General features: G+C 38.7%; 1 protein-coding gene across 3 annotated transcripts in view; it reads left to right on the forward strand.

Annotated features, from left to right (window-relative positions):
* Positions 1-3,958: 3,958 nt before the first annotated feature.
* The window catches only part of ZCCHC7 (zinc finger CCHC-type containing 7), a 278,477-nt gene continuing 260,872 nt past the window's right edge, over positions 3,959-21,563 (forward strand). Inside the window, exons 1-2 of one of the 3 annotated variants that reach the window (XM_027859088.1) lie at positions 3,959-4,041; positions 15,030-15,657. In XM_027859088.1, the coding sequence (XP_027714889.1) occupies positions 15,054-15,657 (604 nt within the window). In that variant the 5' untranslated portion in view covers positions 3,959-4,041; positions 15,030-15,053. Of the gene's footprint in view, positions 4,046-13,865; positions 13,960-15,029; positions 15,658-21,563 lie in introns of those variants that run through there. The other 2 variants (XM_027859089.1, XM_027859090.1) reach the window with 2 other exon arrangements.

Below are 21,563 nucleotides of genomic sequence, written 5' to 3' on the forward strand. Positions count from 1 at the left end.
CTATTTGTTCATTTTAAAGTTACCTAACCTTTTAACGAATTTGTTGTGTCTGCTTTTTGTTGGAAAGCATTTGAATATTTGGAGTTTGCAGCATGGAGTTCTGCAGTTTCAGTTGATCCTCTAGATGGGTATCAGTCATTTGTGACCTTAAGAGAGTCTTGATTTGGGTTAGGTAGGAGAATGTAGATTTGCAGCAATAAGTGGTTGAAAAGCAAGAAAGCCTTTTTCGGGCATATTGCTGAAGATGTGGGTATTCTACTGCATTTTCCCATATTTCAATTGGATCTTTCTTAGCATCAAACAATGACTTTAAAATGTCATCTACTGAGAGCTCAATCAATTCCATCTGTAGATCTTTAGGTGCTTTGGTGATATCAACTAGGTGAGGCTGAAATGCCAATTTGAGTGTGATATCATGATTCTCAAAGTCAGTGAACCTTTCATTGTATTCTCTAATTAATAGGTCTATAGCAGCTGCATATTCTTCAAATGATTTGCATATATCATCCTGCTTACCAATGACCTTTGCTAACTGGGGAAAATGTTCATCTGAAATTTCCTTTTAAAGCAGTGTTTGGAAAAAAGATAGCTTTTTTTTTCCCAAATGCTTGGATTTTTTTCCCACATATCATATATAGACTTAGTTTTACCTTGCAAAGAAATATTCAAGTCGTTCTGATTTGACCTATGGCACAGAAATGCAGCATTCCTATAGAATCTTCTTTCAATATTTCACATTGCTGATTCTGTTCTTCATAAAATTTAACTATCTGTTCTTGCATAGATAAAATTTTGGCTAACACCCGTCCCTGTGATAGCCAATGTACTTTAGAATGATGTGGCAGATCCACCCTGAATACCTCAGTGTTCAACTTTAGCATGTTATGAAACCGACAGTGTCATGTTGCATTTGCAGGAATATAGTTAATAATACTTACAACTTGTCCCAAAGCACCACTTAAAATAGTAGCTTTAGTACAGAGATTTGCTGATGCAACAATGAAAGGAAATGAGAGCATTTGTTAGTATCTTTTTTAATCTGTGCAATAAACCCTTCATGTTTTCCTATCGTGGAAGGTGCACCCTCTCACTAATTTACCAAATTCAGTCCAACTTCACGACATTTATCTTGAAAGTTGTTGAAGATATTTATTCCCTGTGTTTTGTTCACAAAAACGCCCAAAGTGAGCAACTCTTTGTAGCAAAGAAAATCTTCGGTTACATCCAAATGAAGCATAAAACCTGCATTGAGTCAATAGTATCAGTTGATTCATCCAACACAAATGAATAACATGTATTTTCCTTTTGAAGTATTGCATGAAGCTATTCTGTTAAGTTGAAGGCTAATTCATGCTGTTCATCAGTTATGGTTCTCCTTGAAAGGGGCAGTTGTTTGTACTTTGAAATGTAATCAAGGTATAAGTATTCTACAACTTTGACAATGCATTCTTTCAAAATTTCTACATCACTGAATGGCTTCCCTTCCCTCCCTCCCCCCCCAAATATATAAACTGCTTTAAAAGTTGCTTCAGTGTTATTATTTCCAGGTCTTATTGCTGCTTGAAAGAATTGTCTTTGCCTTTGCTTTTCATCTTTTAATTCTGCAATACAACCTTTCGAGCTTCTCCCTCTAATTTAAAATATTTGTAGTCCTTATGAGTGTTATAATGCTGATGAGCATTGAATTTCTTTAAAATTGATATTGCAGTATCACAAAGCAAGCAAATCATCTTATCTTTAGCAAAAACAAGACAATATTTCAATTCCCAATCCTCATTAAAAATCCTGTTTCCTTCCTTCAATGTTCTCTTGGTATTCTTTTACATGACAGGCTGTTAAACAGACAGAATTAAAAAATACTGTCGAGCTGTGCAACTATTCACAAATTCCACTTCGAACAAATATGGTATACCGTTGTCAAAAACTGGTAACAGACTGGCGTACTCCACCCCCATAAACTCTTGTCAACCAGTCAGGCAGGGGAAGTTTGAACTAAATAATGAGCATAGCAGCTATCAATTTAGCCCTTAGAGCTTTTTAATGTTCTGACTGTAAGAGTCAATCTGGGAGGATTATTTCATTGAAACTTATTTTATTCTTTGGTATTTGAAACATGTTTATTTAAAAAATAAAATATAATATATGATGAACAAAAACGTATTAATAAAAATAAAAGGATTTGTTCTGTAAAATTTGGATTCAGTCAAAAGGCTGCATTTAAGGACCTAGAAGGCTCCGGGTTCCCCACCCCAGTCCTACACCCTTAAAAGCTTACTTGCTTACAATTTTCCAATATAGTCCTTCTTGGGTAGGGACTTTTTGTTTGTTTGTTTGTTTGTTTATCTGCAATGCCTGCTCCAAGCACTGTGCTAGGAAGATAGTAGGTACTTAAGTGCTTGTTGAATTAAATAAGATCATCATCCTGTATATTTCTGGCAATAGAAGAAGACTTAAATGATCTCTAGAATTTTTTCTCTGCTCTGCCTACTGACCTCCCTTGCTGTCATTCAGTTGTGTCCCACTCTTCATGACCCCATTTTGGGATTTAAGACACTGGAATCCTTTGCCTTTTCCTTCTTCAGCTCATTTTACAGATGAGGAAATGAAGGCAAACAGGATTAAGTGACTTGCCCAGGGTCACATAGTTGGTAAGTGTCTGAGGCTGGTTTTGAATCCATGAAGAAGAATCTTCCTGATTCCAAGTGCTGCAATCTAGCTGCCCTACTGACCTCCCTAGCTTCCTTTAATAAAATCCCAACTACAATCCTTTCTTTTACTAAAAGCCTTCCCAACCCCTCTTAATTCTAGTGCATTCTTTTTTAAGTATGTCCTATTTAACCTGTATGTAGTTTGCTCTGTATGTTTTTGTTTGCTTGTCATCTCCCCCATTAGATTTTAAACTCTTGGAGGGTGGGGACTGTTTTTTGGCTCTTTTTGTTTCCCCAGTGCTTAGCACAGCGCCTGGCACATAGTAGGTGCTTAATAAATGTTTATTGATTGACTTAATTTGGCAGTCTGAAATCACATCTGGTTCCTGGCAGGTGAATGAGGTAAGCTGGATACTCATTTTATTCACAATTTAGCACATTAAGGTTTAATAATTATGGTTTAATTCAGGGGTGGGGAACCTGTGGCCTCAAGGCCACACGTGGCCGTCTAGGTCCTCAGGTGCGGCCCTTTGACTGAATCCAAACTTCACAGAACAAATCCTTTTCAAAATTATTTTAAGGTTTAATTATTATTAAACTTTAAATTTCAATATTAAGAGATATTATGTGGGATTCCTCAACTACTTGAGTAGAGGAACTTCAAAAGGGGCCCGATTCGCCAAAAGCCCCCTTGCTAATAAGGGGTCTTAAAAGCCAAAGACACCCCCCTCCCCAAGGGAGACGGAGAATTGCTTCAACTGCCCCAGAGGCCGAAGACAGGAAGACACGACAAGATGATGGTTCTGCTTTCACTGAGATCCCGGACCACCCCGTCCTTTCCTCTCCTCCTTCTTGGCCGAGGTCTAGGGCCATTCTAGATCAGGGAGCCTTCAGGCGCCTTCCAGGGAGGGGGGAGGCCACTCAGGGCTCATGGGAATTGTAGTTGTTGTGGAAGCCTCGGTCACTCTCCCATTCCTCCCGCTTCTCGCAACCTCGATCTCTGCCCCGACAGCTCGAGTCCTCATTGCCACGCGCAACAATGCCGGCTGCCTACTTCTCCCGTTCAAGGGCTCTAGGAGACTGTCTCACTGACAGAATTTCCTGAGACCCCTAGGCTCTGGGGCGAAGAACTCTAGCGGGGAGGGGTCAAGAGAAACGAAAAGGAAAAGTGTTCAAAGACATAGTGCACATTGTGACCGAAGTAGGAGAGGAAGGGTTGTGGAGAAACATACAATTCTACGCATGCGCGGAAAATAGCTTTCCCCCCCCGGAAGTACGTCTCCTGAGCCGTAATACGTGCACGAGGCTCCTCCTCCGTGAATTTGTCCCCGCCCTCCTCGTTCCTCTAAGTGATTCGGGTCCTGGTTGGTGCTTCCTGGTCGCAGCTGCGGCAGTGAGTATGTGACGGACCCGGTCCGCCTCCGAAGGGGTCCTGGCTCGGGGATGTGCACGTGCTCCGTCCTCACCCTCCCGCCCCTCCGCTGTCCCCGGCCATCCGTCAGTCACCGCTCGGCTCCCCGGCCGTCCCCTCCCCCACGGCCCGGCCCGCGCCTGGCCCACGGCGGCGACGGCCACCACGCAGCCTCCTCGCGGGGATCGTGTCTCTCCCGGAGCTTCGGGGAGCGAGGCGGGGCGTGGGCGTGGGCTCTGGCGCCTCCCCCCACCCCGCCCCCCACCTCCGGGGTGTTGTGTGTTGGGGGGGGGTCTGGGTGCCGAGCCCCCGAGGGGGCTTCCCGCTAGGCCTCCCTTGGGCCGGGCTACAGGAGGGGGGGCTCCTGCGGTGACCCCAACCTGAGCTGGCTCGGGGCGGCCATCGGGATGGTTGTAGGGACAATGGTCACTACCAGAACTTAAGAGCCTCTGTCCTTTGTGCCGGGATTCCATGCCGGGCTGTGCGTTTTCCCAGACACCAGTTGCATTCCTCGAGTTGAAACAGGCTTAAGGGTGAAAGGTGTTAGAGACCAAGTGCAGTTAACCATCTCATGCTATAGCGATGGTGGTGGAAAATTTCCAGGGGATAGCTATTTCTCCACCACTGGAATTAAAAAAAAAAAAATCTTGAATCCTCATTTGGTACCACCCTTTTCCACCCTCAAGAAGTGCTTTATCTTTCCCCTGTAAAACTACCTGATGCATCGGGAACACTTTGGTGTTGCTCTTATCAGTATTTGATATTTGGGGAATGGAAGAGGGTCAAGTAACAGAATGATACACTAATCGAATAATGTGGTTTTTTGGAGGGGTACGGGGAGGTCATGGTGAGTGAAGGATTTAGAGTAGGAAATAGGAGTTGTGAGAAGGATTGCCTAGTAACCCTGAAGAGATGAAAGGAAGTGGTGGATACATTTCTAGAAAGGAGTATGCCTTTGGAAGATCCAAGGTTTTCAAAGGCAGTTGAGATATTGAACTAGCTTAGTGAAATTTGTTCACCCTCAAGCCCTTGTTTTTTCATCTTTCTCCTTTTTGTGGTCACTGTATTAACACTTGTTTGGGTTTTCCACCCTGTCAGGAATTATTTAAGTTTAAGTAGTATTATAATGTTAGAGAAATTTTTTTGTGGTTTGAGATTTGCTGTCATGCTGACAGTAGTTAAATGTATATCAGAAATTTCAAGTGAAAAGAAGCCACAGGACTTCTCCATAGTCACCTTTTAAAAAAATAAATTTGCAAGCAGTTTAACTCTAGGCCTTTTGCTTCATAGTTGGATTTGCTTGGACCTGAAAGGTCCATATAATCAATAAGGGTAGACATGGATAGACAGTTGTGTAAAATTTGTTTCCATGGGAAAATAGAACAGTAGCTCTGGGAGGGTAGCTTGATTCTTAGACTTATAATGGAAAACAAGCAGAGAATACATCATAGGATAAAATTTTAGAGCTGAAAGTGACCTTAGAGATTATTAATGAAAACCTATGTAAGCCTATGTAAATTAGGTTGTATAGTTGTTGTTTTTTTTTGTAGTTCAAGTTGCTGGTAATGAATATCTACTACTTTTAATTGGATAGGGTCTTTTCTGTTATACTGTCCTAGACATTTGTTGCTTTGTGGAATTTGAGAACTTGCTCCCCATTTTCATTGTGCCCAGAGTGTTTGCTGTTAAGCAGTATTCTCAGTTTTTTTAGGCAGTTAAGGCCTCTTTGCTTTCAAAATACTTGTACTACCAAGACTAGTTACTCAGAATCCTGTCATAATTTTTTGTCACAGAGTCCTTCTAGTACCTGAGAATCTGAGGACACTAAAATGGAATGTTCATGAATAGAGATTTAAAAAAAAAAACAACAACCCTATTTATTTTGGCTCTAGATTTTTCCTCTTAATTAAGAATTACTATGCCATCACAGCCCCTCATACTCTTCATCTTCAAGAAAATGAGATACCTGTAAGGTCATTTTGGGTGTTTAAATCGATGTAATTTTGTAGCTTGACAAATAGGAAATGAAAGAAAAGCTTATTTTATGCCTTGCACATTCTTCTACAAAAGGACCCTTCTGATTACTTAGGAAAGTATTGGGAATTCTTCACATTTATCAAGAAGTGTATGGAGCAAGTGGTAAACATTTTACATACTTTCATGAAAGTTTTTCTTAAAGCAAATTAAATACATTTGAATTTAATTAGAGTTGTAACTCAAACTAAAAAAAGCCTCAGGCAAATCTCTGAGCAGGCATACATAAATTTAACAGATTGCAAGTTCTGGTGAGCACAGCTTTCAAGTATGGAAGGTACAAAATCCTCTCAATCAAAGGCCACAGGGGCCTGAATGCTAAATTTATTTTCCAGCGTTTCAGTAACAGGCTCAGATAGGAGGTTTAGCAGATCTTATTATGTGTCTGTAGTTCACTTTTGGCATAAATACATGGGTGTGCCTATGGCTATATTCTTAATTCTTTCCCTTTAGGAGTATTCCAAGAGGAATTCAAAATTTTAAGTTTGTAATTTAGGTATTCAATTTTTTCTTTGTTACATGGTCTTATGGATCTCATGTGAACTTTAGATAAAGCATAATTCTTTTTGATTTTTAAAAAGATTAAGTTTCCTATTAGAGAAGAATGAAAAGGGTTTACTTTTATATTTGTAGCATTTTAAGGTCCACAGAGGCTAGCATTTCAATGTGAACTGATAAAAGTTATGAAAATTATAATTCAGATAGTCACAGTCAAGTTGTAATAGCATAGGGAAATGAGGGACCTATTACAAAAGTATTACAAATACACTCTAACCTTACAATGAGAACTAAGTTGGTTTGTTTCTTTGGGGGAAAAAAACCATCAGAATATAAAATCTTACTGAGATTTTAAGTAAAGAATCTGGAGATTAAGTACCATCACTTCCTTCTCTAATAGTGTTTAAATTTTAGTTATGTTGATTAAGTGGCCGGAATGGATAGCTCATACTACATCTCATTTGTAATTGAATAGATTTTTGCATAGCATGGTGGAAAAGAGAAAGGAACAAACATTTATTAAGCACCTTTTACAGTTGGGGAAACTGAGGCAAACAGGTTAAGTGACTTGCCCAGAGTCATACAATTATTAAGTGTCTAAGGCCAGATTTAAACTCAGTCAGTCAATATTTATTAAGCACTCATGCCAACTGCTGTGCTAAGACTGGGGAAACAGGCAGAAGATAGTCCCTGTCCTCAAGGAATTTATAATCTGTTTTTTTTTTAAACCATTTTTTCATTTAATAGTTTTAAAATTTTTTTCCAATTACATGTAAAGATAGTTTTCAACGTTCATTTTTGTAAGATTTTGAGTTCCAAATTTTTCTTCATATACAGTCATGTTAAACATATTTCTACGTTAGTCATGTGAAAGAAGAATCAGAAAGGAAAAAACCATGAGAAAGAAAAAACAAAAAACAATGTGAAAATAATATGCTTCGATCTGCATTCAAACTCCATAGTTCTTTCTCTTAATGTGGATAGCATTTTCCATCATGAGTTTTTTTGAATTGTCTTAGATCCTTATATTGTTGAGAAGAGTTAAGTCTATCAAAGTTGGTCACTGCACAATGTTGCTGTTACCCTGTACAATGTTCTCCTGGTTCTGCTCTCTTCACTCAGCATCAGTTTGTGTAAGGCTTAAGGAGCTTACAATCTAATGGGGAAGACAACATGCAAATAAATATAATTAGTAAATAATTAACAGAGAGAATGAGCTAGTATAAGAGGGGTTGGGAAAAAAGATGTGAAAGATGGAATTTTAGTTGGAACTTAAAGAGACCCAGGGAGATCAGTAGGTAAAGGTTAGGAGAGATGGCAGTCAGGGCATGAGGGACAGTTAGAGAAAATGCCCAGAGGCAAGAATGGGCTATCTTGTTTGTAGAATAGCCTGGAAACCAGTGTTATTGGATCAAAGGGTGAATGGCAGAAAGTAAAGTGTAAGAAGACTGAAAAGGTAGAAGGAGATTAGGTTATTAAGGGCCAAACAGAGGATTTGATATTTGATCCCGGAGGCAATAGGGAACCAATGGAATTTATTGAGGTGAGTAACTTTTTTGAGTGATATGGTAGGACCTGTGCTTGAGAAAAATTACTTTGGTGGCTGAATGGAGGAAAGATTGGAGTGGGGAGTGAACTGGAGACCTACAAGCAGGCTATTGTAATAATCAAGAAGTGCAATGATAAGGGTCTGCACTAGAATGGTAGCATTCTCAAAGTAGAGAAGGGGGTATATAGGGAGATGTTACAAAGGTGAAATCAACAGATTGGATGGCAACAGATTGGATAAGGGGGGTAAGAGATAGTGAGGAGTCTAGAACAATTCCTAGGTTGCAGCCTTGAGGGACTGGGAGGATATTCTGATAATGGTAATTCCCTATAATAGGAAAGTTAGAGAAGGTGGGGAGGCTTTAAGGAAAAAGATAATGAGCTCTATTTTGGACATGTCTAGTTGAAGATGTCTACTGGACATCTGGTTTGAGATGTCTGAAAGGCAGATGGAGATGTGAGATTGGAGGTTAACAGAGGAGTTGGAGCAGAATAGATAGATTTGAGAATCTTCAGAATACAGATTAAGTCTCTTAAGACAGTGGGAGCTGATGAAATCATCAAGTGAAGTAGTGTAAAGTAAAAAGAGAAGAAGGCCCAGAATGGGAATGCCTGTGGTTAAAGGGCATGATCTGGATGAGGATCTAGGAAAAGTGACTGAGAAAGAGTAGTCAGTAGACAGGAGGTGATGCTGTCCTGAAAACCTAGAGAGAAGAGAGTATCAAGGAGTGATCAGCAGGGTCAAAGGCTGCGGAGAGGTCAAGGAGAATTGAGATTGAGAAAAGCCATTGGATTTGGCTGCTAAGAGATCATTGGTAACTTTGGAGAGAGCAGTTCAGCAGAATGATATGGTTGGAAGCTGGATTTTAAGGGGTTAAGAAGAATGAAAGGAGAGAAAGTGGAGGTGCCTATTGTGGACTGCCTGAGTTTAGCTACAATGAACAGAAGAGATATAGGATGATAGTAAGGATAGAATGATCAAGTGAGGATTTTTTTTGGGATGAGGGAGACATAGGTATGTTTGTAGGCCATATGAAATGAGCCAGTAGACAGGGAGAGATTGAAGGAGACAGGATGGAATGGGATCACATATGTAGGTAGAGGGGTTAGCCTTGGTAAGGAGTAGGACCGCTTTGTCATGTGAGATAGGGCTGAAAGAAGAGATGGTGGCAGAAGACATCTGAATGATAGGAGATGTGGAAGAGAGGAGAAAAGGGAACTCATGGTGAATGGCCTCAATTTTAGGAACTTGGGTGTTACCAGCTTCAGGTCCAGTGCTTTATCCATTGCACCATCTAGGAACTGGGGGTCAGAAAAACTAGGTTCTGGCACTGCTCTGCCCTTACCAATGTGTGACCTGTGTCCTTCTCTGCCCTGTTTTCCTTGTCTATAAAATGAGGGAATTGAACTACATCATCTTGGAGATCCCTTCCAGCACTAAAATGGTGTGGTTTTTTTTTCCCCCAGAGGTGTTACTTGAATTAGCATTTCATACGAAGATTTTTACCCTGGGTTTTTTACCTTTAGAGGACCAAAGGGATACTTTTCCTAATGTCTCCATATTTTGGATAGTAGTTATTTATTATAGGTAGATATATTTCTCAGGGCTGAAGATCAAATATCTGTTAATTTCCAGAGCAGGAAGGTATAGTTAGTGGATTCTTTTAATTTCTGTTTTCAAAGCAAAGTATTTGAAGTCAGCTTTAATTATAAATCTTTAGTAAGCTAACTAGTATTTCACAAGTATTTTTGAGCATCATAACAAGAAATCCAGACTTTTCAGCATATTCATTGGATGTCCTTAAGCAGATAATTAAACTTTCAAGTAAAAGTGCATAGAAAAACAAAATTTATAACTATTATTCCTTTCTATGGGCACTATTTGATTTTTTTGTCTAGACCCTACTATTTCTTTTTTTTTAAAGACTGTATCTTTCTTTGACATATTCAGAAAGGCTATTCCAACCATATGAGGAAGGGAGAATGTTCCAGGCCTGGGGGATAGCCAGTGCAAAAGCATCAAGTCAGAAGATGGAGAGTGTGAGGATCATCAAGGAGACCAGTATTCCTGTAGAATACATAGAAGGGAGCAGAGTGTAAAAAGACTAGAAACATAGGAAGGGGCCAAGTTGTGAAGAGCCTTATATGCTAAATGTAAGACTTTCTATTTGGTCTTAGAATTGATAGGGAACTGCTGGAGTTAATTGAGTAGAGGGGCTGTTCAGACCTGCACTTTAGGAAAGTAAGTTTGGCAGCTCTTTGGAGGACGGATTGAATAGAATGAGACGTGTGGAAGGGAGACCAGTTGGAAGGGTGTTGCAGTGGTCTGAGAGATGGGGAATGAGGGCCAGAACTGTGGTGCTGTGTGAGGGGAGAGGAAGTATAGGAGACATATTGGGAAGGTAAAAATGACAACATTTGGCAACTGATTGCATGTATGGTGTGAGTGAGAGTGTGTGATCAAAGATGACATCAAAGTTGCCAACTTAGGTGAGTAGGAGGACAATCATGCCCTCAGTGATAATAGGGAAGTTTAGAGGAGGGGAAGGTTTAGGGTGAAAGATAACAAATTCTATTTTGGATATGCTGAGATTTAGATGCTTGTGGAATATCTAGTTTGAGATGTCCAAAAGGTTGTTGGTATTGTGAGATTGGAGCTCTGAAGGAAGATTAGACTGGATCTGTAGATTTGGAAGTAATCTCTGTAGTGATGATAATGGAACCCATGTGAGTTGATGATGGTTTTGAGAAACAGTGTTAGAAAAGAAGAAAAGAAAACCCAGGACAAAGTCTTGGAGCTCCCACTTAGGGAGCATTATACATGGATGATGATCCGGCAAAGGAGACTGAAAAGGAACATTCAGACAGGTAGAAGAGTACTCAGTCAGTTAACATATATTAAGTATCTACTTTGTACCGGGCACTATGCTAAGCACTGGAGATACAGAAAGAGGCAAAAGACAAGTCCTTTTCTCAGGGAGCTCATATTCTAATGGGGGAGATAATATGCAAATAAGTAAGTGCAAATAAGCTGTATACCAGATAAAATAGGAAATAATTAAATGAAGGAATGAACTAGAATTAAGAAGAGTTAGGAAAGCCTTCCTGTAAAAGATGGTTGGGGCTTAAGGAGAACCAGGGAAATCAGTAGATGGAGATGAGAAGACAGAGCGTTCAAGGCATAGGGGACATGCTGGAGAAATGAAAATGCCCAGAAGCAAGAGATAGACTGTCTTGTCTGTAGAACAGTCAGAAGACCAATGTTACTGGAGCAAAGTGGTGTGGCAGGGAGTAAAGTGTAAGAGGACCAAAAAGGTAGGAGGAGGTTAGGTTATGAAGGGCTTTGAATGCCAAACATAGGATTTTATATTTGATCCTGGAGGCAATAGGGAACCAATGGAGTTTATTGACTAGGTGAGTGATTTTATTGAGTGACATGGTAGGACCTGCACTTCAGAAAAATCACATTGGTGACTGAATGGAAGATAGAATGGAGTGGGGAGAGACTTGAGGTAGGTAGACCCACAAACAGGCTATTGCAATAATCAAGGCCTTTACCAGAGGGGTAGTAGTATCAGAGAAGAGAAGGGGGCATATAGGAGAGATGTTGCAAAGGTGAAATCATTAGGCCTTGGCAACAGATTGTGAGCTTGAGGGACTGGGAGGATGGTGTTGCCTTCTACAATAATAGAGAAGGTGGGAGGTTGGGGAGACTTTAGGGAGAAAGATAATGAATTCAGTTTTGAACATTTTTAGTTGAAGATGTCTACTGGAGATCCAGTTTGAGATGTTTGAAAGGCAGTTTGAAATGAGAGACTGGAGGTTAGCAGAGAGGTTGGGGCAGGATAGGTTGATTTGAGAATCATCAGCATAGAGACCGAAATTAAATCCATGGAAGCTGATGAGATCACCAAGTGAAGTAGCGTAAAAGGAGAAGAGAAAAGCAGAGGGCCCAGGACAGAACCCAGGGGGACATCCGAGGTTGGAGGGCATGATCTGGATGAAGATTGAGTAGAGGAGACTGAGAAAGAGTAGTTTGATAGGAGGAGAATCAGGAGAGAGTGATGTCCTAAAAACCCAGAGAGAAGAAAGTATCAAGGAGGAGAGGTTGCTCAACAGTGTCAGAGGCTGCAGAGAGGTCAAGGAGAATGAGGATGGCAAAGAGGCCATTGGAGCAGTGTCACAAAAACCCAGAGGAGATAATATGCAGAAGGAGAAGATAGTCAAGTAGTGTCAGCCTCTGTAAAGAGGTCAAGATGATTGAAGATCAAGAAAAATCAATTAGATTTAGCAATTAGGAGGTCATCGGTAACTTTGGAGAGACCAGTTGGAGATGAATTATGAAGTTAGAAGCCACATTTCAGAAAGTTTAGAAGAAAGGAGGAGGAGAGGAAGTGGAGGCACTGAATATAATAGCTTCTCAAGGAGGTTAACCAAGAAGGGAAGGAGTAATATAGGAGGATAGTAGAGATGCTGGGATCAGATGAGGGTTTTTTCAGGATGGTTGAGACATAGGTGTGTGAATGGAATGAGCCATTAGATTGGGAGAGATGAAGGCTAGAGAAGGGTGTCTTGATGCTAGGGGCAGTCGGTTGGGAGAAGACAGTAAGAAGTGGGATCAAGGGTGCTTGTGGAAAGGTTTGTTTTTGCAAGGAGAAGGGCCACCACTTCATCAGAGACTGGTGGAGGAGGAAATAGTGGGGAATAATATGAAAAGGAACTGAGTTGAAGAGGTGAGAAGGACCTCTTGTCAAATGGCCTCAACTTTTTTGGTGAATTATGAGGCAAGGCCGTCAATTGAGAAATTAGAAACAAAGGATGCTGGGGAAAGATTGAAGAATCTTGGGGTTTGGAATAGCTATTTTGGTGAGTGTGAGAATAGATAGCAGAGGGAGGATTGTCTTACAATTGAGGTTTGATAACAAACATAATCATTATGACTTTGTGATTTCATTTTCCTTTTCCTGCAAGTGAATACAGGTGAAGGAGGTGAGTAATCCAGAGTTGTGGTTTGACAAAGTGTGATCAGTGACAGGATAACTGGCAGGGGATTTAAAAGTAGAGGATAGAATTGAAGTGGTTCAGTAAGAGGTTGAAATTGGGAACTGAGAATGTAGCCAGTGCAGGGGTAATGACCTGGTAAAGCATTGATGGGTAGAGGGATTGCAGATCCTGGTGGGGACAAAGAACAATATTGAAGATTATAAGCTTGGGGAAAAATGAAATGATGAAAGTTTGTGATCAGATAAAGGAATTTTGGAGTTCTTGACATGGAATTGGAATACTTGTGGGAGAATATCAAGGGTGTGAGCATCTCCATATGTAGCTGCAGTGGATGGAGGAGTAAGTAGTTCTTGGGAATTGAGTAGATTGAAGAATTTGGAAGTTAGGATATTTAAAGGATTTGCTTCCCCCTTCCCCTCTCCTATTGTATGAGAGCAGGAGTAGTGGAGGAGACAAAGACAGTGTGGGAGATGCTGAATTGATTGCAAAAGGAGGGAGGATGAGCTCGGGGTTAGTTTAAAAAAAAAAAAGAAAAGAAGGAAAAGGTGAAGGGCAAGTGTGGGAACAAAAGAGGGCTACTTTTAAGTTCTTAGTTTTTGGGTCACAGCATGATAAATACTAAGAGTGGGTGCTGAGTCTAGTATTGCTTCATTACAAATGTTCTTTTGTTTTACTTTTGTTATCATTTTCCTCCCAACTTCCTAGGCTGGGGATCTACTCACCAGCCATTTTGCTGTCAGACCAGAGACCATATCCTGTATGTTTTAATCCTTTATCTCTGGAATTTCTACTCTTGGGCCGCTGCTGTCCTGGTTGGTATGTGTCTCTTCTGGCCCACTAGGCAGGCCCTAACCAGGCTTAATTTTATTCCCTACTCTCTGGAAATCTACTCTAGTATTACCTTGCCTTGTCTATATGTATGCTTCTTCCCCAACCCCTTCATTTCTGGAATAGTTCCCCAGATGTGTATTTTCTCCGCGTGTTGGAATGTAAGTTCCTTGGGGACAGGGATTATCTCTACTTTTGTATTTGTATTCATAGTGCTTAGCACTTAAATGCTTTTTAATTCATTCACTTTGCTGTCAAGGAGGCAGAGTGGAAAGAACACTGGTTCTGGAGACAGAAGGTTCAGATTTTCTCTCTGTTACCTGTGGACCTTGGGCAAGTCACTTAGCTTACCTGGGTCTCAATTTCCCCAACTGTAAAATGAGGTTGAACTATATGGCCTCCGAGGACCTTTCCTCCTGAAGATCTTGATCAGTGATCCAATCTTTCTAATAAGGAAAGTGGTGATCTTAATGAAACAGTTTGAATTGCTTTGAAAGACACCCTACCTTCTTGATGACCACTCAAAAGAAGTAATGTAATATGGTTAATGCAAAAGAGAGCACTTAGGTTTGGAGACAGAAACTTTGGGTCCAGATCTAGGCTCTGCTTTTATATTACTTGTATGACCTTGAGTAAGTTACTCTTGAGACCTTAGTTTCGTAATTTAAATGATGGTGCTAGACTAGATATTTTCTAGGCCCCTTCCACTTGGAATTTTGTAACTCTATGAACTCCTTGTTAAACTGTGCTTCTAATGTTAAACTCCCAGTGTTGCCAGTGGATTTAAATATTTTCATGACTGTTATCTATTTATTATTGAGAATTTTAGGCATCATTGCATAAAGGTATCAGAAATGTTTATATTTAATATATCCATAGTATCTCCTTTAATTTTTAAAATTATTTTATGGTTAATTGAAAAACCATTGAAGAGATTAATTCCCAGGACTATCAAATTTTTCTGATTTTACTTTTATAATAACATGGCTATGTACTATTCATATTTAATACCATATTCCTGAACACTCACATCCTTTGTATGATACTGTCTTTTACAGCATTAAGGTTGCTGCTTTTCCATTATGTTTGGTGGGTATGAGAATATAGAAGCATATGAAGATGACCTTTACCGAGAGGAATCATCCAGTGAACTGAGTGTTGATAGTGAAGTGGAATTTCAACTCTATGGCCAAGTACATTATGCACAGGACCTTGGTGATATCACTAGGGAGGAAGACAATGAAGAAAAGAGCTGTGGGCATCCTGAGTCATTGAATATTAAAAAGACAAACCAGAAGAACTTAATTGTTCTTTCAGATACTGATGTCATCCAGATATCAGATGGTTCAGAGGTCATCTCTTTGTCTGATGAAGATAGTGTCTACAGATGTAAAAGAAAGAACAGAGGAAACCAGGTACTGGAAAGTCAATGTGATCAGCATTCTGATGAATTGTCTAGAAAGAAATGTAAGAGAGGTATTAAGAAGTCAAAACGTGGAGAGAGATCTAATGTGATTCAGGAAGTTATGGTTATAGAGGATAGTTCAAATGAAGAGAAGGAGATTACTATCTCTGAAAGTGGAGAAAGTGATGTGGAGAGCTGGATGTTACTGGAATGTGAAGTAGATGACAAAGATGATAACATTCTTCTCAACCTTGTGGGCTGTGAAACCTCTGTTGATGAAGGTTAGTACCATTTTACCCATTTTGGTTAGTTATATTAACCATTGTCTCTCATCACTGAGAAGCACCATTGCCTCTAAAGAGATTCATTTACAATAGTTGAGGCCAATGTATTGGGTCTTGTGACTTTCACAAAAGGTAGAATCTAATAAATCTCCATTGTTAAATTTTATTCCTTATCTTTTTATCTTTCATTGTTATTTCACTGAAGATGTCTCTTACCCATGGTTCCTTTGATGCTAATCTCGCAGAATTTCAGAGTTTCAAAAGACTGAGACACTTATAACTTCTTAGTTCTCCCACCACATTGTTTAGGCACAGATTAATGTTCCATCCAGCACCAGCCCTATACTTGTCCACCTCCTCTGCTAGAAGATTCCTCTACTATGTAGCTTGGTGAAGAATTAGAACACTGTTATAAGACCAAAGCTAGACAATATAGCGTTTGGTAGGGCAAGTAGTGGCCATGAATCTGTTGTAGAACTGGGTGGAGTATTTATCTTGTGGTCAAGCAATAAAGAGAAAAACTGTGAAGAGCTTTAGGGCTAGGGTAGAAACTAGTGTAATGAATTTGTGTTCCTTGACTCTTAAACCCAGTGTTTACATTGTCAGAACCACCATTTAGCATTGAAAACTTTCCTCACATTCTGAGCAAAGAATTGAACCATTAAATAAACTGTTGTTAAAGTAGATAGTAAGGCTGATGAATAGAAAAAAATCTGAAATACTGAGGGATATATATATATACACACACACACACACATACACACACACATACATATATACATACATACATACATATATATATATATATATTTGGGTTTCACATTAAAAAAAACTTTTTATGAGTCACTGCTATGTGTAAAGGACTGCGGAGTACAGAAGTATAAGAAATATTCCCAGACCTCAGGGAGATAATAGTTGGGAAACTCTGTGTAGTACCTGATAAGTAGTAAATAAGTGATATAAGAGTATATACTATGGAAGTTCAAAGGAGTTTGAAAACTCACTGTGGGTTAATGTCAGATGGAACTTGAACTGAACTTTGAAAAACAAGGAAAAGTAAAATGGGCCAGAAGCAAGGGAAAGGTGTTCCAAATTATCAGGTCTATATATATCGTGTTCTAGGAGCAATAATAAGTGACATGTAATTTTTAAAAGTTGGTATAGCATGTGTATATACCAGCAAATAAATATCTATCAGCAAACTTGAGCACAAGTACACATCAGCATCTACAGTATGTGTTTTGCTCCATAGATTTAAATTGAGCCCAAAGAAAGGAAAAATTTGTGTCTCAATTAATTCAGATAGAGATATCTTGCCTATCTTGATCATTACAAAATTCAAGTCAGTTCATTGTTTATGGGTGTGCCACTGACGTTGGTGTTGCATGTTTGAAATTTAGTTTGTTTATATTTTAATTATTATGAATTGTTAACATTTTTTTTGTATTCCTTAGTTACTGGACTAACTTGAAATATTTCAGAATTTTCAAACTTATCTGATTTTTTAAATTAAACTAATAGTAACCACATTTCTTTATAAAAAAACTTCTAAGACTGTTAACTATTATAATCACTGACATTTATAGAGTGCGTTATAGTTTTAAAGATGCTTTATCTATATTATCATATTTGGTCCTCACAGTAGTTTGTGAGGAAAAAAATGCAATTATTATTCGCATGTAGAGAATTGCAGCTGGAGATGGTGAGTTGCCCAAGGTCACATAGTAAGTGGCAAAGCTTGTATTTTAGTCCAGGGACAATGTGTAGACTAATATGAATAGAGGGGAGGAAGGGGAAGTATTCACCATTGGAGAAGATTGGAGACTTGGTTGGGGTCAGATTGTAGAGGGTATTGAATAACAAACTAAGGAGTGGACTTGTTTAATCATTGAGGAACCACTGAAGTTTTTTGAGCAAGGGAATGATCAGGAATTTTAGTACTCGAGGCAGGGAGACTAATTAGGCTTTTTATCATTTGGATATTAGGAAATAAAGGACAGGGATCAGGTGGTGGTGTGAATGAAAAGCTAGAGACTGATGGAAAAGATATTAGAAAGGAGTACTGTTAACTTGCTATTATAGTTTAGAGTGAGGAACTATGATGTCACAGGATTAAATAGGATAGGTTTAAATAGGAACTGTGTGATGTCACAGGATAGTTTTCTGAATTAGTTAAACTCGCTGAAGATGACGGTAAGAGATGGGTTAGGGAGGGGAAATAGGTGCTGAAGTCATTGAGGACAAGGAAATTTATGTGTAGGGTGATAGGTGATAGTGACAATGATCAGTTGACAGATTGTAAATGGATAGTGTGAATTTGGTGTGAGGAAAAGTGGAATAATTGTTAATTGTGATCAGTAGCATTGTGAAGTCCAGTCTGACCCCTTCTCATTAAGATAAAGAGTTTCAGTCTTCTTTTCCACTGCAGGTGTGTGGTACAGTGTGGCATGATGAGTCAGACACTATCCTTGTGTTGATTAATTTCCTCCTTTTTTTTTAACCCTTCTTCTAAGGGATGACTGGGTATCAAAAGGGATATAATTGGAGCAAATGGGATATAGAAAATAAGGGATAAACATCAACAGAAATAAGAATTCTCCCTCTAAAGAATTTCCAGGGGCTCTTTCTAGGATAAAATACAAAGTTTTGTATAGAAGGTGGTGCTTGAATTACATCTTGAAGGAAGGAGAAAGATTCCATGAGGTAGAGGCATAAGCCTCTATAGTTACATTTTTCTAATACTGATGTACTCTTAACCAGTTTTCTACAAGATTGCTTCTAACTTTTTTCTACAAGATTTTCTGCAGTATGCAAGCATTAGGATTGGTCAGTGCAAAGAAATAGAAATGAGAGGGGAGTGATGTGTGAAGAATAGCAGGAAGGCCACTTTGGTTGGATTGTGGACTGTGAGAAGGGGGAAATCTGTAATGAAGCCAGAAGACAAATTGGGGCAAGGTTGTAAAGGACTTTTAAAAGCTAAATGGAGTTGGTCATTGATCTTAGAGGCAATAGAGAATATCACTGGAATTTATTGAGTAGGGTAGCGATATGGTTAGATGTGCACTTAAGGAAAAAAAAAATTGTGGAGGATGAACTGGAGTGGGTTGAGTGAAGGAGACCAATTAGGAGGTCTTTGCAATAGTTAGTCTTAGGCAAAAGGTGATGAAGGCTTGGACTAATGTGGTGAATGTGAATAGAGAGAAAGGGTTGAAATGAGAGAGATGTGAAGGTAGAACCAGCATGATTTGTCAGCTGATTGGATTGGTGAGGGAGAGAGTAAGAAATCGAGGATGATGCCAGAGTTAAAGATTTGAAAGGCTGGAAGAATGATGGTACCTTTGAAAGTAATGGGGGTGTTAGAGCCAACTAGGTGGCTTGATGTGGGACCGAGAGCTGAGGTTAAAGGCTTGGCATATACTTATAATTAAATCACATATAATGTTTTAAAAGATCCTTGGTCTAGAGTCTTAAGTCATTTTAAGCCTGTGGTCTTATTAATTCTTTTCTCATAATTTTGTTTTTTTTTCTTTTCTGTAGTTGTATTTGTTGACATTTTTCTATTGTGACTTTTTATTTAACATTTTCTTCCTTGTTTGTATTATTTCATTGGTATAGCGAATTTCTGATGATGGAACTCTTGCTATCAGTACAAATAAGCATTTGCTCAGTACTTAATAGTCTTAAACAGTAGCTGGATTATTGAAAAGTTTAGAGCAGAAAGGGACCTTAGAGCTTACTAGTGATCAGGGATACCTCTTGATTGGTATGCCATAGAATCAAACCTATCTCAGGTGCTTTGAACTGTGGTAATGTATGGCAGTGTTAAACTTGGGTTGTCTGTTCTATCCCCACTCTCTTTGGACCTATCCATTTAACCCACAGAGCCCTGATTAAATCTAGATGGCTCCAAAATTTGCAGCCAAAGATACTTATACATGTCTTATCTCTCCATAAGCTTCATGGGGGCAGGGACCATATTTTTTTCTTCTTGTCACTTAGCACAGTGTCTTGAATAGGGGCTCAGTAGCTATTCGATGAATGAACAACTCTTGTGCTCCTCATCAGTGATAGTTGTTAAGTCAGATGCTTTAATTAGCTAGAAGTATATGTTGAGTCCTGAATGTGTAGTAGGCAGTAATTGAAATTTTATTGATTAATTAAGATTTGATTGAACAAGTTATTTGGCTTGTATTAAAAACCCATTATATAAATAATGATTCACAGATCTTTTTCTCAAATAAAGACTGGTATATTTGACATTCTTGTAATGAGGATGGATGTATAATGTGATAGTGAAAGTCAGGGTAGTTGATAAACATTTTTCATATGATATAAAGCAAATGAGTTATTTAGTATGTTCCCCAATTCAATTTTCCTGAAATATTGATACCCAGCAACTTATTTTTATTTTTAAATTTTTATATTTTCTTTTTTTCCAATTGTATGTAAAAATAATTATAAACATTAAGGTTTTAAGATTTCCAGTTCCAGATTCTCTCCCTCTCCCGTCATTGAGAAGGCTTGCAATTTGATATAGATTATACATATGTCGTAATAAAAAGCATATTTTCATATTAGCTCTGTTGCAAAAGAAAACCAAAAAAAAAGAACAAGAAAAATAAAGAAAATTTAAAAGTATTCTTTGATCTGCATTCAGACTTCCTCAGTTTTTTTCTGGAGGTGGATAGCATTTTTCGTTATAAGTCCTTCAGAATTGTCTTGGATTATTGTATTGCTGAGAATAGCTAAGTCATTCACCGTTTCTGAAACCAACCTGCTGGTTATTTCTTATAGCACAATAATATTCCATCACAATCATATACCATAATTTGTTCAGCCATTCCCCAATTGATGGGGATTGATTCCCTCAATTTCCATTCTTTGCCACCACAAAAAGAGCTGCTATAAATATTTTTGTACATAAAGGTCATTTTCCTTTTTTTTAAAATTTTCTCTTTGGGATACAGATCTAGTAGTGGTATTGCTAGATCAAAGGGTATGCACAATTTTATTTGGGCATAGTTCTAAATTGTTCCTCAGAATGGTTGGATCAGTTCACAAGTTCACCAACAGTGCATTGTTGTCCCAATTTTTCCACATCCTCTCCAACATTTGTCATTTCCCTTTTCTGTCATATTAACCAAACCAATAGATGTGAAGTGGTACCTCAGAATTGTTTTATTTTTTATTTCTCTAATCAGTAGTGATTTAGAACATTTTTTCATATGACTGTAGAAGCTTTGATTTCTTCTTCTGAAAACTGCCTATTCATATCCTTTTAACTACTCATCAGTTGGGGAATGACTCATTCTTATAGATTTGACTCGGTTCTCTATATGTTTGAGAAATGAGACCTTTATCAGAAAAACTTTCTGTAAAAATTTTCCCCCAGTTTTCTGCTTTCCTTGTAATCTTGGCTGCATTGGATTTGTTTGTGCAAAAAACTTTTTAATTTAATATAATAAAAATTATCCATTTACATCCTGTAATGCTGTCTATCTTGTTTTGTCACAAATTCTTCTCTTATCTATAGATATGACAGGTAAGATATTCCGTGCTCCCCTAATTTGCTTATGATGTCATCCTTTGTCTAAATCATGTACCCATTTTGACCTTATCTTGGTATATAGGGTGTGAGGTGTTGGTCTTTACCTAGTTTCTGCCTAGCTGCTTTCCAGTTTTCCCAGAAATTTTTGTCAAATAGTGAGTTCTTGTCCCAAAAGTTTGGATCTTTAGGTTTATCAAACAGTAGATTGTTATGGTCATTTACTACTGTGTATCTCATCTATTCTACTGGTCCATTACTCTATTTCTTAGCCAGTATCAAAGTGTTTTGATGATTACTACTTTGTAATACAGTTTGAGATCTGGTACTGCTAGGCTACCTTCCTTCACATATTTTT

The sequence above is a fragment of the Vombatus ursinus genome, unplaced genomic scaffold (assembly GCF_900497805.2).
Source record: "Vombatus ursinus unplaced genomic scaffold, bare-nosed wombat genome assembly UNPS02014158.1, whole genome shotgun sequence".
In the NCBI taxonomy this organism is placed as follows: domain Eukaryota; kingdom Metazoa; phylum Chordata; class Mammalia; order Diprotodontia; family Vombatidae; genus Vombatus; species Vombatus ursinus.